This window comes from Homalodisca vitripennis, chromosome 3, assembly GCF_021130785.1.
Source record: "Homalodisca vitripennis isolate AUS2020 chromosome 3, UT_GWSS_2.1, whole genome shotgun sequence".
Lineage (NCBI taxonomy): Eukaryota > Metazoa > Arthropoda > Insecta > Hemiptera > Cicadellidae > Homalodisca > Homalodisca vitripennis.
Genome location: NC_060209.1, coordinates 133,715,963 through 133,732,037, shown reverse-complemented (window position 1 = coordinate 133,732,037; position 16,075 = coordinate 133,715,963). Strand labels below are relative to the sequence as shown.

Below are 16,075 nucleotides of genomic sequence, written 5' to 3'. Positions count from 1 at the left end.
GGTCTAGGTTGTTGAAGGCCAAGTTGATTCCGGCCCGTGGAAGTAATTTTTATCATCATGTAGACGTGTATTTTCTTGCAATAAAAAAAATATAATCTACCAACCCCAAAACTCATAGTCACAGGATATTAGGTGTACTATTTGACAGTAAATTCAAGTTTTATTCTTATACAGGGAAAGAAATAGATAATTCAAGAAAGACTTAAATATTATAAAATCATTAGACTATGGGTTGAAAAGAGCACATTTAAATTTTCTGCTCAAACTGTACAAAATATTAATAAAATATAGAGTACTTTAATTTTATCTACTATGTTTTAGATTAAAAGCACTAGCAAATAGTTGATATGATCCAGAATTCTGCATTTAGTTGTGTCGTGAAACGTTGAAAATCACATCCTTACGAACATTGCGTCATGCAATGTTACCTTTATGTTTGAGGAGACGACAACTAGCTGGAAAATTAGTTATAAATATAGTTGTCACAGACTAATCAGTCAGCTCATGAAAACGTACTCGAATTAAACATGTTAATAAATCACTATCCATACTGTAAATGTAAAAAATGCACCTTTGACTATACAAAGTTTCTATCATATCCAATAATATACAGAAGTACGGTATTTTATAGAGACAACGAAGCACTTTCATTATTCAAATTAAAAACTCCTATGTTTGTACACCGGGAAGACCTTAAAGTATTTACAGCATTTTAAATTGCACAAGTAATAGTAAAAAGAACTGAATCAAGAATCAGGAATCAGTCTTTATTACCCATAAGGCACAGATTTACATGCATGAGGTATAGTCAAAAAAACAGGAAGCATGTTGTTCACAATTGTCAAAGGAACTATAAAATTGAGATTAAAAGTACACAAAATAAAATGAAAGTATTATGAGAAATATGTCAATTCAAACAATAAATGTAGAAATAGAGAATGTAGAATGTGTGTATGTGTGAGATGTGTGTGGTGCACATTTACACAGATTTGATTACGAGATGGGTTTTTTATATACGATACAAAGAACACCACAAAAAGTTGCAGAACTGCTGCTCTAACAGGTAGCTCTGAAGACATTGCGTGCAACCTGGAATGGAAAAAAAATAAAGAATGACTTGCCGTGTCAATAGTTCATAAATTAATTACCTGTAAAACACCCGTAACACCCGGTGAGTGGACGCTCGGACACATAGGTATCAAACGAAATGAAGTTGCTGATAAAATGCTAAACAAGGTAGTGGTACGGTAGTATGAAATTTTAGACAGAATATAAATCATTACAAACGATATATGTATGTAGAGAAATAACAAAGAAAGTTTTTGTTAAAGCTCACAGAGATTTCTCAAGTTGTAATATAGGCCAATAATTTGATACATAAATATTATATTTTTTTTATATTTAAAGCCAATTCTAATGTTGAATTCAACGTTGAAACAGTGTTGTTTTTGTAATTAGATAACATCGAGATAAATAGTTTTATAATTAACACTGAAGTTGTACTTTTGTAATAAAAATACTGTATTTAAGATAGATTTTAAATTAATACCTAATATATATTGTAGGTACGTATACATGTACTTCCTCTGTCCCTAGTTGAATAGTCACTTTACAACTTAAATCGTATTCTGCCACCATTTTGAATGTCAGAACTAACAATATCCAAAGCCAACATTTTGTTCAAAACTATACATTATGTACATGGCTTGAAGCCTACAGTGACAAGATTCAAAATAAATTTTACTTTTTTCATTATAAAAAGTTTAAAACATTATAAAAAGTATTATTATTTTAATTTTATTTGCCTATTTATACAATGTATCATATCAAATGCATAATAAACTTAGTGGAGCATAAATAAATATGTTGGTTTTTATACTATATATTTATAACACTCAAATATTACATACCAAAGTTTATGTTTTTGGCATTTTGAGTTTCGCTTTTTAGAGTCCTCATTTGGGTTCCTCTGTTGGTTGCTTCATACATAGAGGAAAGAAAATATTAACTGCATGATTCATGCTTGTTATAAAATATGAAGAAAAAGAACCAGAAATGATTGTTGTCTTTCGTTTCCTCCTTCCTTATTTGTTGACAGGGTTAGTTCTGTTCCAATCATTTGATTTGGATTGTGGTGTCAGCTGTCAGTTTGTAGTAGTAAATAATTTTCGTGTGCTGTCATTTGTGACGGAAGTATTAGGTTAGGATGATATTAAGGTTTCAAAATTTGTAGTTCTATCATACTACAAACTAAAAAGTTAAATAACTTACTTATTTTATAATTACAAATTCTTATACATAATCTTCTCACATATTACTCATTTAAGAAACGTCAAGGATTTCTGGATTTTCTTTGTTTGTGGCAGTAACTAACACAATAACATAGAGGGTTCTTGATAAAGATTGTGCTTGTAGAAATTTCTCTTAACAGTGAATCGGTTAGTTTTATAAATACACTAGTGTTCTAGGAAACCATAAGGTAAGAAGTAAGAATTTGAAAATATAAGGTAGGTAATATGTTAAATGAATGTGTGGGAATATTCATTAGGCTAAATAAATTAGACTAGGTCCTAAGCCTATTCTGTTTAAATTAAGAGTAATAGATTAAATAATTAGTTAGGGCCTACTTCTTAACTTGAATCTTATATTCTATACACTAAAATCAACAAAATAATTCTATGACAAAGGCAACAGTTACAATAAGCTACCACCACCAGAATCCAATCAATATTTATGATTATCTAAACTACTGAAACCAAAATTTCAAACTGAATTACTTTATAGTTATTTCAAACTGCAGAATAGTTCATCTGTTTACATATCCAAAAAGTAATAATTTGGGGAGGGTACGATAAGCGGACCCGGTTTTTTATATCGAAATTGGCAAACGATATTACTGAACCATAACAATCTATATAATCAATCGATACTGATTAATTAATTTCAACAGTTAACTCAAATAATCTATATCAACGCTGTAAACACTTTCAAATAATACACGTAAGGTATTATTTCAATTATAAATAAGTAATATTTGATCATTAAAAATGGCTGTCAATTTTAGAAAAATACACGACATTGCTTTGAAAATTGATAAGACATATTATACTTGGTTTCAACATGTTGGACTCGTACCGAAAAACCCATTATGTGAAATTTGTGGGAAAGAAACAACTGTAACTGTGAGAGGAGCAAATATGGTTGTCTTCCGTTTTCCTAATTTTTGTTATAATAATTTGTTTAATCACTGTAAATATTAAATTAATATTTTAATATAAAACATATGATTGTTATTGAGGACTATACTTTTATATCGATTGATGGTTTAGGATTTGAGATACAAATATTAGGTATCGATGATTACATTCTTCGATATAAAATACTGGGTCCGCTTATCGTACCCTACCCAATAATTTAATGATGAATAGAACAGTATCTAGTCTAGCCTATCTGTATTTATTACATGTAAGAAACAAACCTGTTTAATGTTTAGTTTCTCTTTAAACTGCAGTACAATAAGCGCCCACCAACACAATGGGATTATGATTATTGAATGATTTGAATCATTGATATTCATGACCAACAATACTGAAAGCAACAAATAACGTACGGTAATAGATATTTCAAAGAAAATATGGTTTTGCTAATTTTTAATCTTAGAAATTAAGGCTGCAGTATAGTAAGAGGCCACCACTGCAATTGTATCAGGGTACCAAATTATCAATTAGAAATATTTTAATATCAACTACCAAATAAAAAAACATTTTAATTACAGTTATTTACAATTAATGTTTATCAGCTTTTTTAATGTATTAAATAACAATATTGTTCCCAAATATTAATATAAAATATTATATAATAAATATTAATATAATTTACAAATTATAACATATATATAATATATAATTACAACAAAACAACATTTACTTCCTTTATGTATTTTCAAGGATAAACGTGACTGCATGTGAAACAAAGAAGACATGTAGGTCACTGTTCTTGCCGCCATTAGTCAATAACAAAATACATGATTTTAATTTTGAATTTATTTCTAAACACGATTTTACTTTGAACTAATTTTGAGTGATAATGTCAAATTGAGTTTAAGTTTTAGGCTTTCAAAATCATACTATAGTGAAGCTATACTTTTATATGTAAAATAAATGTATTTGTTTCAGGCTACATAAAATAACAAATTTAAACAACTTTTGAGCAGTATAGTACTTACGATTTACGACTTTAGCCAATCTGAAATGGTATTTCTGCAGGTGCTCATGCCGTCAAAAGTACATTAATTAATAAAAAAGTAATAGTTTGTTTGATTTGAACTAAAATGTACACGATTTTTCATTTTATTCATAATACCAAATTTAGAAGGATCAAATCTTCTTCTTAATCTCGATCTTGAGAAGATCAAGTCTTCTCAAGATCGATTTTAGATACATCGTGTTAGTCCTTACTTTCCTTGCAACGCTATTTAATTTCCACTTTTAATTCTAGTTTTCATCTCGTCAATAAAAAGCTGGACAATTCGGATTTAAAAGAGCAAGGTCATTATCTTGTAACCATTTAGAATATTGCTCAGTGTTTATAAAAACTCTATTACTTACACATTTATTTAGAATCCTACTTAAAGTTAGTGATTTGAGTTAGTTTTGAATATGACACCAGGCATATGGCGTTTATTCTTGTCAATACACTGCACTAATTAGACTCTGAAGTTTCGTTCACCATTCTTCATTCTGGTGATACACTTGAAGAATGTTTTCCTCAGTTGAACCAGGATCTCAGGAGGACGATCATTATAAACCAGTGATTTGAGATAGCTCCCATAAAAAATAATTGCAAGGGGCTAAATCAGGTAACCGTGCTGACCAATTCAGGTCAACTCTTATGGAGATAGGATTTCCTGGGAGGTGTCCACAAAACTGCCTTTGACATTTGGGCTGTGTGTGCTGTTGCAACATCCTGCTGGATCCACACATCTCCCACATATCCATCTCATTGACTGTTGGCAAGAAAAACTCTTGAATCATATGGATGTAATGGTCAGAATCCTCCAAAATCACCTGTTCGTTTTATTAAAGAAAAACTAGGGACCAATTAAATTTTCTTTGCATCACCAGTTTCTGATGTTGTTTACCTATGGAACAATAGATTGCCGGCCAGAAACATGAACACAGGATGTGATATTAATGCGGAATGCAGGTTAGTTGCCGATGATTGATGATCTGTTTGAAAAGTATGCATCAACAGCAAACGTATGCTACACCTATGTCCACTCCATGAAACAGACTAAACTGTGTGGATAAAAAACGTAAGGTCTGCTTTCTCAAATGTGCCTACTCCCACTCTTATTAGAACAATAGTCACTTTATGGTGCCAAATTCAAATACAGTGGAACCTCGATAAGTCGGGTTAATCGGGACCGCGGCCGATTCGGGTTAACGAAAATCCGGGTTAGCCGGAGAATTAGGTAAAAATTAATAAAATACGGTATACTTACAGATAAACTCCATTATAATTGTAAAAACATCAAACATATGCACATTAAATTATTATTAATCCTTGCAGTACATTTATAACTGTTCATTTCCTGGTAAAAAACTCAGTCAGCTTTGGTTGTGCCAATGTCGTCTGCCGCTTGCGTGCTGTGCGATCCCGCAGTCTCTTCAACATGAGCAATTCAGCCGGCGATGTTTCTGCCTGCCGCTCGAAATAAACCTTGTTCGTTTAGTTTGGTCACTGCATTTCCATGACTCATCACTGGATCTTCAATGTCCCCGTCTGCCTCCTCAGCGTCTGATTCATTAGCATCAGGTAAAAACTACGCGATCACTTCCTCGTCACTAAGTGGCTCATAGCCTCCGTTATTGTCTGCCCCTAACCACAGAGTAACGTAATTTTCATCGACTTCAGAGCAGCCATCAATATTTTGGAACATATCCAAAAGTTCTTGGGGCTGGACATCGTCTGGAGAGTCATTTTCCATATTAAAGTTCCCCACTGGTTGAATTATATTTTCAGGCAAGTCGCATACACCCTTCCACAGTTTTTTTCCAAGATTTAATTAAGCTGATTCTAGTCACGTGTTCGCAAAATTCTGCAGTCATGTACATTACAGTTTTCACATTAAATGTTTTGAGAATCTCAACTACACCGTGTTCTCCTTCATTGTCAATAATTGGGCTTAGCATCTGTCTTCTGTAAACCTTCTTGATTTTCTCGAAAACCCCCTGGTCCATGGGCTGTAATAGCGCTGTTACATTAGGCGGCAAAAACTTGACGGTAATGTCCCCACTGACCAGCACATCTGCAGACGGATGTGAAGGAGCATTATCAATTAGTAGGACAGCTTTAATTGGCAACAGGCAACCCACAATCTTTTAAATATTTCGTCACACCTGGCACAAAACAATAAAAAAACCAGTTTTTAAAAGTGTTGCTGTCCATCCATGCACTTCTTTGAGACTTGTAGACAACTGGTAGAGAATCCCGATTTACGTTTTTCAGTGGTCGTGGATTTTTCGCTTTTCCTATTAAGAGTAGAGGAAATTTATGCTTCCCCGAAGCATTGCTGCAGGCCATTATTGTCAATCGGTCTTTGCTTTTGTTGTATCCCTTTGCGTCTTTTTCAGTTTTGAGGCCAAAGTTTTGCTCGGCAACATTCTGTAAAGCAGACCCGTCTCATCGGCGTTATATATTTGATTTGCCGTTAAATTTTCTTCTTTAACAAAATCCAAAAACTTGTTTTTATAGTCATCAGCAGTGCTGTTGTCCCCAGATAGACTTTCTCCTGTGATAGATAGTTGGCGAATACCATACCGTTTTTTCCACCTATCCAACCATCCTTGACTCGCAGTAAAATTTGGTTCACAATCAGGCAACTGTTTATTCAGCTTGATTGCCTTTTCTTGAATGATAGGCCCAGACACTGGCAAACCACGTTCCCTTTCCGCACAAAACCAAACATACAAAGCGTCCTCAAGAGTCTCGTTTTTAGCTTTGCACCGATTGCCCAAACTGTCTTTTGTTATCATCTTGAAACAAAATTCTTCGATTTTTGTCCTATTTTTTTCCATCCGATACTGTAGATGTACCGATACCATAATATGCTGCAATTGTTTTTAAAGATTCGCCTTTATCAATCCTACCTAATGCCTCTAGTCTCTTTTCCATTGTCACTACAACATTTTAACGTTTTGTTGCCATCGCGTAGATAAAAACAAACGCACAACACAAATGAAGAACACTATCTGAAGCACGATTGCAGAACAGAAGGTAGCAATACAGTACACTACACACACAACACGGGCACAAGCGAGCGGAGCGAGGTAGGAACGGTACTGAGAGGTCAGGCGTGGCGGTAGCGTGGGAGAGGATTTGGGGAAATACGCGTCTGTTATTGTTTCCGAGAATCCGGGACAATGACCGCCACTCGGCCGCCGTGTGCCATGAGTCACACACTCACTGTCGCACAGTCCCATCAAATACTGATACAACATCAATTCACGGATACTATACCACTCAAAAATGTTACGTTTTTATTATTGAAATGTTTGTCTGATTTTCTATTTTTTTTTATTGAAAATCGGTCCGGGTTAGCCGGACTTCCGGGTCAACGGGGGCCGACTTATCGGGGTTGTACTGCGCAAGTTCTTCTGTCCCAACCTGTAGCATCAGATATTGATTCTAGTTTTGTTAAGACAAACTGGCTGTTGGATACAATGTTATTTTCATTCATGAAGGACAGGAATCTTGTCATGAATATTATTTCAACATCCATAGAAATTATCGGGGCAAGAGTGATTGGTCTGTAATTGCCACACTCCTCCTCCAACTTTTTTGTAAAATGGTCCAATTGATGAATGTTTGATGCAAACAGCTTTATCACTAAATCACTTTGATAGAACTTGAAACTAAAGGAGGTCAAAGTTATGAAAGGTCATATGAAGTATTTGATTTATGTTTTGGATCTTATTGAACTCAGTCAGGCTGATTATATTATATTTATATGTTATATTGAATTATATTTGTCAGCAACAATGTGAGTTATAATTTTACTGCCAGAAACTAGAATTAAAACACATAAACAATTAATGAATATTTTTGGGGGCCAAAGTAAAATTGTACATATTGATATACATTTATACGCATTATTAATTTAATAATTTATATACTTAGCTCTCATACACTAAACAATACAGATCATTTTGCTTCATTTATTAATAATTGTAAAAAATTGCTACTCGATGTTTACTTCTTTAATAACATTATAAATTTTACATAATTGGTACATCTAATTTTAATTTTTAGAAACCAATATGAGTTCAGATGAGATTCCTTCAGGCAGCAGAACACATAATGATGATGAGGCACCAAGCACATCAAACCAGGGGCGAGGCAGAAACTTGAGTGAAAGCTCTGATCAGGGTTCCAAGAGGTAAATTTCTACTTTTTCCCTTAGCCTACCCCCTACTATTACTATTCCCACCCCCTCACTACTACTTTTACCTTCGACTTTTTCCTTTAGCCTATGTGGTTTGTTGTTTTGAGACTATTATTGCACAGTTACTAGATTGAAGTTCTTTTTATGCAAATTTCTATTTTGGGGTACCCTAAAAGTTTTGCAAAAAAAGTCTGTTCATATGGACAGGGTGCATCAAAAAGAATCATCCAATTTGGCATGTCTATATTTCAAACAGTAGTAAACATATACAATTACTAATTTTTTTGACTGAAAGGAAAACTCAAAAAGTTTTTTTTTCATTCCTTTTCAAAGGTGTTCAATATGTTCACCTTTAGATACACGGCATATGTCTATGCGGTATTCAAATTCATCCCACACTGCAGCGAGCATGTCCTGAATTACTGATTCCACTGCTGTTGTAATGCGATTCCTCAGCTCATCCATTGTTGCTCATCCTCCTACATCTAATGCTTTGTGATGTAGGAGGATTAACACCATACTTATTAAGAAAGTCACGCTGAACAGTTATTACAGACTCGCACTGCGAAAAACGTAGAACACAAAACGCTTTTTGTGGTGCAGACGTCATTTTCACTAGCGGAAACCATGTAAAACTTTAAAAGATACTCTTTTCATCAGTACGTTGTTGGCGCATTTAGCTCAACAAACAGAATAGTTATGATTTTATTAAATCGGATGATTCTTTTTGATACACCCTGTATTCTTAGTCTGTGATCATTGCTAGAGACCATGAGGATTGTCTGATTACGAATCAGATGTGCAAGGGTATATCTCTAGACCATTTTACATTTTAAATGTTTTCTGAATTTTTTTAGTAAAAAGAGAACTTTCCCAAAAGTGTCTCTAGTGATTTTGATTAAATTGTTATATTTTATAACTTGTTAAATGCTTAATATGTAAAATGCACCCACTGCATCAACAATCTATGTACAAAAGTTTAAACTATTGCATTGAGTTTCAATTTAGTGAAAAAATAAAATTCTTAATATTACTAACCAAACAAATTATACAGTTTTAAGACTTTGGCTGTTTGCCAATTAAAAAAAATCTTTTCCTAAAACTGTTTAGCATTTTAGCATGGGTCATACGCAAAACTGTTCAGCTCAGAATTGATCTTTTTGCAGGGTTAACTTAAAAATTTGTAACTTAAAAAATATATTTGCTTAAAATTAGTTTTGTTTTTTAGCGCATTAACTTGTATTCAAGAAAAAAGTACTGCCTATATTATAAATAAAAATGTAAACAAATGTTTGGTTTATTCTTAATTTTTTAAGTTATATAATATATTTGATTTATTTTCTTGTATTGCTAATACAATATCTTAAACATACTTAAAGTTATGAAAAGATCCTGAAAATTGTAAGTAATTTGAAAAAATTATACCATGGTAAAAAGTTATACAAAAAACAATAAATAGTAACTTACATGAATTTTAGGCAGTTTTTCATTAATCACGTATAATGTCATATATAAATAGTCAAGTATAAAACGTAAAAAGCAAGAAAATATATTTTTGTGTTGATAATAGGCATATGGATTTTTCACTAAATAGTCAATAAAATTACATTACTGAACATTTATTGCGCAACCAAAATATACCAGTGTGAAGCCATTTTCAGCAAAGACATAAACAATGATATATCGTTGTGAAAGTTTTAGGCAAAAACACCAACAACAATAAATTGTAGTGAAACAGTCAAAGGGTTAGTGAAATTTGCATGGAAGTCATCTGCTTAAAGAATGACTCCATACACCATCAATGGTGTGTTAACAAGTCACTTCCATGGCATTTTAGCTCAGATTACACACATCCAGATAATGCTGTCAACAAAATACTTTAATAATTGAATACAAAGCTTACCTTCATAATTTAAGTTTACCTTTTGTTATCTAGGTTAATTGTAAGGCCCACCTAAAACAGGTACTCTTGTATGAATCAATTTCATAGACTTATTTGTTCTTATTTCTATGTTGAACAATTCTACTCTCTTATTTAAAATTTGATATTGTTTTTATTTATTTATTTATTTCATTTCAGACAAAGAACTTTGAGTGAAAGTTTCTTTCCTGGATTAACAAATGCATCACCTCCCAAATTCGTGTCATTAGAAGAAATTATTTCTGCAGCTAAAGGAATGGCTAATATGGCTTTGGCTCATGAAATTGCTGTGGATAGCAATTTTGAGTTAGAGAAGAGAGAACCGCCTGAAAATAGGTAAATACCTTCAAATACTACCTACAGATATTACAGATGCTGAGTAACCAGTGTTCATAGTCATGTACCATATATAACAAAATGTTTTTCATGTATACAAAATTAAGTTAATGTTTTGCTATGTTCCTCAAAGCATCTGGAAATGCTCATCTGTAAATAGATTTACAGAATTAAAACACTTAAAGGCTTATAATTTGGGTGTGTTGAAAAAATAATAATTTTTATTGATTTGTATTACCTCGGGAAAGTTGCTAAATTGTAAGACCAAAATGGGCTAAAAATATTTAAAATATCGGTTGTTATATTCCCGTTGCGCATGTGCTCTAAGGTTTATAAAAAAGACAACTTAACTTTACAAAAACAACGGGCAAAGTCAGAATTGATCTTCCGGTTGTGCATAGCAATACAAATTCATCCTATCATGTCACTATTGGGTCATTCACCCGGCGGCATCATGTGATTCCCCCCTCTCCATATTCCGGCATTCCCGCGTCAGTCTGCAGTTGTTTCTTGTGTGGTGGATGTTTTAAGCATTTTTTCTTGTTACTATTTTTGCATTTGCAATGTGCAAATCGTTATGTATAACATTGTTGTGTAACTTTGTGGACGATACTGTGTAATGAACAATGACAGTACCTAAGAAAATCATCACTAGACAGGTATTTGAATGCCCAATTTTTGGTACACCGAAAGATTTACCTTTAAACAAGTTACCTACCGGGGAGGACGTAATCCGATATTTGTCACATACAGATACAATTTGGCACTTAAATGCAATAATGAGTGTCAGTTTTTCACAAGTAGCTAATACAGTAACTAACAAAATAATTAGTTTGTATAAGAAGGCATCTATTCCAACAGTTAGTGATAAAAGAATAGTTCAACTTCTAAATGCACTACATGTTAAATACTATGGCTTGCGAAACCACTTAAACATGATAAAAATAAAGAATCTTTTATAAGAAAAATTGACGAGTTCAAGTACAAATGCTAGATACTATTTGATGTTGCAGCTTGCAAATGTCCTATTGTTCTTAACTGCAATTTTAATAAGACTACTGACTATGTCAGTGCAACTGTATTATCACTTGTATTTGTGAGAAATAAGATACCATATATTGAGCTAAAGTTTATTTACTCGCTGCTAGTAAACTGGATTGGAAAAATTGAAGGGGTGGACTTGGGTGAAACTAAGAAACACATAAAATCTTTAGAAAGAAAATCTCATGTCAGCACTTCCGCATATAATTGTTTTATCTGAACATGACATGAGGTCTCATGATATTGACCAGACTTAATATTAACAATTACAGAGTAACATCACATTTTTGCAGAGAAAAATCAAATAAGGGAGGAGTAATAATCTTAAGTAAAGAACAAATTGAGTGGACACAGGTGGCAATTTCGTCTTCCAAAGAGTTTGGTGTGTGAGGAGAGACAGTTTGAGTTTTGTGCAACATTTGTTCCTTTTTAAAAATTTTAAGTTTGTTTTAATTGGTCTTTACAGGTCCCCCAGCTCAAATGTTAATGTATTTTTTGGATAAATTAAGTTGTCTTATAGATTTAGTTATTAAAAAGTATCCATATATTATTTTAGCAGGGGACTTAAATATAATGTTTTAAAAAATAGTAGCGAACATGTAAAACTTAAAAATATCTTGAAAAGCTTTGATATGAATTATGCAGTAAATTTCCCAACAAGAGTATTCCAAGGGTCTGTATCAGCAAATAGATAATTTCTTAACTAGTTTAAAAAAAATATCAAATATTAGTAACTGGAGTAATAACTATGCTATCTGACCATGATGGTCAAGTATTAGAAATAGTGAATACATGTAGGAAATAATGTAAGAAATAATTGTTTAATAAATATCAAGAGGGATTTTTCAGAAGAAAATATGGTAATGTTCAAAGAACTATTAGAGAGGGAAACGTGGCAGACGGTTTTTCTTTCACCTGTGCATGAAAAATTTGGTATATTTTACAGTACATTCATCAACTACTTTAATATATCTTTTCCAAAGAAATGTTTTAAAACAAAAAAAAGTTCTGAATAAATGGATAAACCAAGAGTTAAAGGAGGAAAAACAAAATATAATTCAACTAAATAAGAAAGCTCGAGTAACAAATGATTTGAATCTATCTAAACTATGTAAGCACAAAAATAAAATCTACAAAACAAATTTACTGACAGCTAAAAAAGATTTCTTTGATCAAAAAATTAAAAAGTCAAAAAAATAAAAATAAAACTACTTGGAATATAATAAATTCAGAAACTGGTGACAAGTTAAAGAGCTTTAACAACATCAAAATTAAAAATAATAACCGAGTAATTGTGAATCCCACTGAAAATAAGTAAAATTTTCAATGAATTCTTTACAGGAATGATATCTGCCAATGTAAATACGGACAATGGCACCTGCATAAACAATAATCTATCGGTCATTAGTGGGCAAAATTTATTTGGTTCTAATTTTGAAAAAATATTTTATTTAACACAAACAGATGAGATGGAAATCCAAAAGATAATAAACTCTTTTCAAAACAAATTTTCAAGTGGCCATGATGACATCACCAATGACAATCATAAAAACTGTGAATAAACAACTGGAGCAAAGTATTAGTACATTTAATAAATTCATCATTTATTTGTGGTATTTTTCCTGATCAACTCAAAATTGCAAAAGTTATCCCCAATCTACAAAAAAATGACCCCTTGGATATTAAAAATTATCGACCAGTATCACTGTTGCCATCACTATCAAAAATTTATGAAAAAGTAGTTTATAGCAGACTTATGCAATTTTTAGAGAATAATGATATTCTGGAGACTATTCAACATGGCTTCAGAAAACAAAAATCAAACAATCACAGCAGTGGTAAGCTTTATTGAATCAATTATAGAGGCAATAGACAGAGGAGAAAAAGTAATAGGAATTTTTATGGACCTGTCTAAAGCATTTGACAGTGTGAATCATTCACTGCTATTGCTGAAGCTGCAAGAGTTGGGTATAAAAAACAATGCATTAAGTTGGTTTGAATCATATCTTTCTAATAGAAAACAATTTGTTCAAATTAACCACATTACTGAAAAAAATTATGTAGTTAAATTTCAATCCAACCTTGAATCAATAAATGTAGGTGGGGGTACCGCAAGGCTCCATTTTAGGACCTCTCCTTTTTTTGTGTTATTTAAATAACATAGCAAAAATGTTTAAATTTTGAGCCTTATTCAGGACTTTGTTCTCTATGCTGACGACTCTAACTTGAAAGTTTCAGGGAAGACAGTAGAAGAGATAGAGTTACTGACCTCAATCGAATTGGGCCTGTATTGAACAATTTTTTCAAAACCACAATTTAACTCTAAATTCTGATAAAACCAAGCTTGTAAATTTTAAAACAAAAACAATCCAATCAAATTTTAGATTTAAATATTGAAATTTAATGACAGTGTAATTGAGAGGGTTGATCAGATAAAATTTCTAGGATTATTGGTTGATAGTAATTTGTCATGGGATGTGACATACTAAATTGGTTTTTAAACAAAATAAATTCAGGCCTATTTGCAATTCGAAAGATGTTAAATTTGTGTAGTTTCGAAACTTTAAAATTGATTTATTATTCTCATATCCAGTCTCACATAGCCTATGGCATTTGTGTATATGGAACAACAAAAAATGGAAAACCTCACGGAAATATTGAAAGTCCAAAAAAGAGCAAGTCAGAGTCATGTTACATCTGAATTTTAATGATTCTGTCAAAGAAAAGTTCAAAGAATTTAAAAAATATTGACCGTTTATGGGCTATTTATTTATGAGTGCATAATGTTCCTAAGATACAACCCACTAAGGGATCAACATTATTTTATTCACTCGTACAATACACGACACAAAAAATGAGTCTAATTTTTCCAAGTTTACCGTCTGGAGTTCTACAAAAAAAAAAACAACATTTGTAGGAAATAAATTCTTGAAAAAGTTACCAGAAGAAATTAAAAAAAAGAGGACAATTGTAATATATTTAAGAAAAAGTTAAAAGCATTTTTGACAGGTTTAGCTTTGTACTCTATAGAGGAATATTGAAAAGGGTTATTTTTTAATAATAACAATTGATTTTTAGATTTAGTTTTGGATGTAGTCTTTATTTTATATTATTATTATTTTATTGAAACTTCAAACCAATACTCCGAAGTTAAAGTTTCCGAAATTGAACAACAGGATACTGGTGATTATGCATCCCTGTGCTTACCAACTAATAATGACGATTGCAGTGACAGCGATCAATAATTTTTAACTGAATTTCAAAAAAAGAAATCCTCTTGTTGTCAAATGATGATTAACCTTAAGTCTACTACATTGGTTAGCGATCGTTATGGTGTTTCTGATCATGCTACAGCTGCAATAGCTTCTAGTGTTTTGCATGACATTGGCATAGTCACTAGTTGTGACAATTTGCAAGTAGTAGATAAGTATAATAAGGCGAGAAAAACATAATATTAGGGCTGAATTGTCTAGTTCTATAACAGAAAACAAGCTACAAGGATTATATTTAGATAGCCTCAAAGACGACGCAATTGTGGTCGGAATGGCACATTCAAAACAATTTCATAGAGTTATAAAGGAGGAACATTACTCGCTTATTCAAGAACCAGGTAATACATTTCTTGAACATATGGCTCCTAATTCAGGAAGTTCGAAGAATATTACGACCTCTATAATTATCTTATTGTCCAGCAATGATATTTCTTTGCAAGAATTAGTTGTAATTGACTGTGATGGCTCTGCTGTTAAAACTGGATTGAGAAACAGTATAATTCGCCATATTGAATTGCACTTAGGTAAACCTTTGCAATGAGCAGATTGTCTCCTTGATTTTAACGAACTGCCGTTCCGCCATTTATTTCAATGCTTGGATGGCAAGTAAACTGGCCTGAATTCATTGAAAGGACAGATTGGCAAGAAACTGACTAAATGTGAAACACTTCCAGTAGTATAATAAAGGGTTCAAAAGGATTGATCGCCAAATCCTGAGATTGACAGAAAAGTACGAGGGTCTTCCAGAAAGTAAAGAACGTTTTGTTATAAGTCAATAAAAACAAAAGATAAGAGCATGAAAATTTATTTATAAATACTTATAAACTTACTCTATTTTTCTACAAAATCGCCGGAACTGTCAAGGCACTTGTTGTAGCGTGGCACCAGTTTTTCTATACCGACGTTATACTGTTCTGTTCTGCCGCCAAGGAATGAAGCCACGTTTTTACTCCTTCTTTGAGGTCTTCGTCACCCAAAAAGTTTTTTCCGCCTAAAAACACTTTCAACTTTGAAAACAAGTGATAGTCATTCGGAGCCAGATCTGGACTATACGGAGGG

General features: G+C 32.3%; 1 protein-coding gene across 4 annotated transcripts in view; it reads left to right on the top strand.

Annotated features, from left to right (window-relative positions):
* Nucleotides 1-2,077: 2,077 nt before the first annotated feature.
* Nucleotides 2,078-16,075, top strand: part of LOC124357541 (T-complex protein 11-like protein 1) — a 37,698-nt gene continuing 23,700 nt past the window's right edge. The window contains exons 1-3 of one of the 4 annotated variants that reach the window (XM_046809440.1): nucleotides 2,078-2,099; nucleotides 8,314-8,440; nucleotides 10,527-10,703. In XM_046809440.1, coding sequence (XP_046665396.1) covers nucleotides 8,322-8,440; nucleotides 10,527-10,703 — 296 coding nt within the window. In that variant the 5' untranslated portion in view covers nucleotides 2,078-2,099; nucleotides 8,314-8,321. Of the gene's footprint in view, nucleotides 2,100-2,119; nucleotides 2,508-8,313; nucleotides 8,441-10,526; nucleotides 10,704-16,075 lie in introns of those variants that run through there. The other 3 variants (XM_046809437.1, XM_046809438.1, XM_046809439.1) reach the window with 3 other exon arrangements.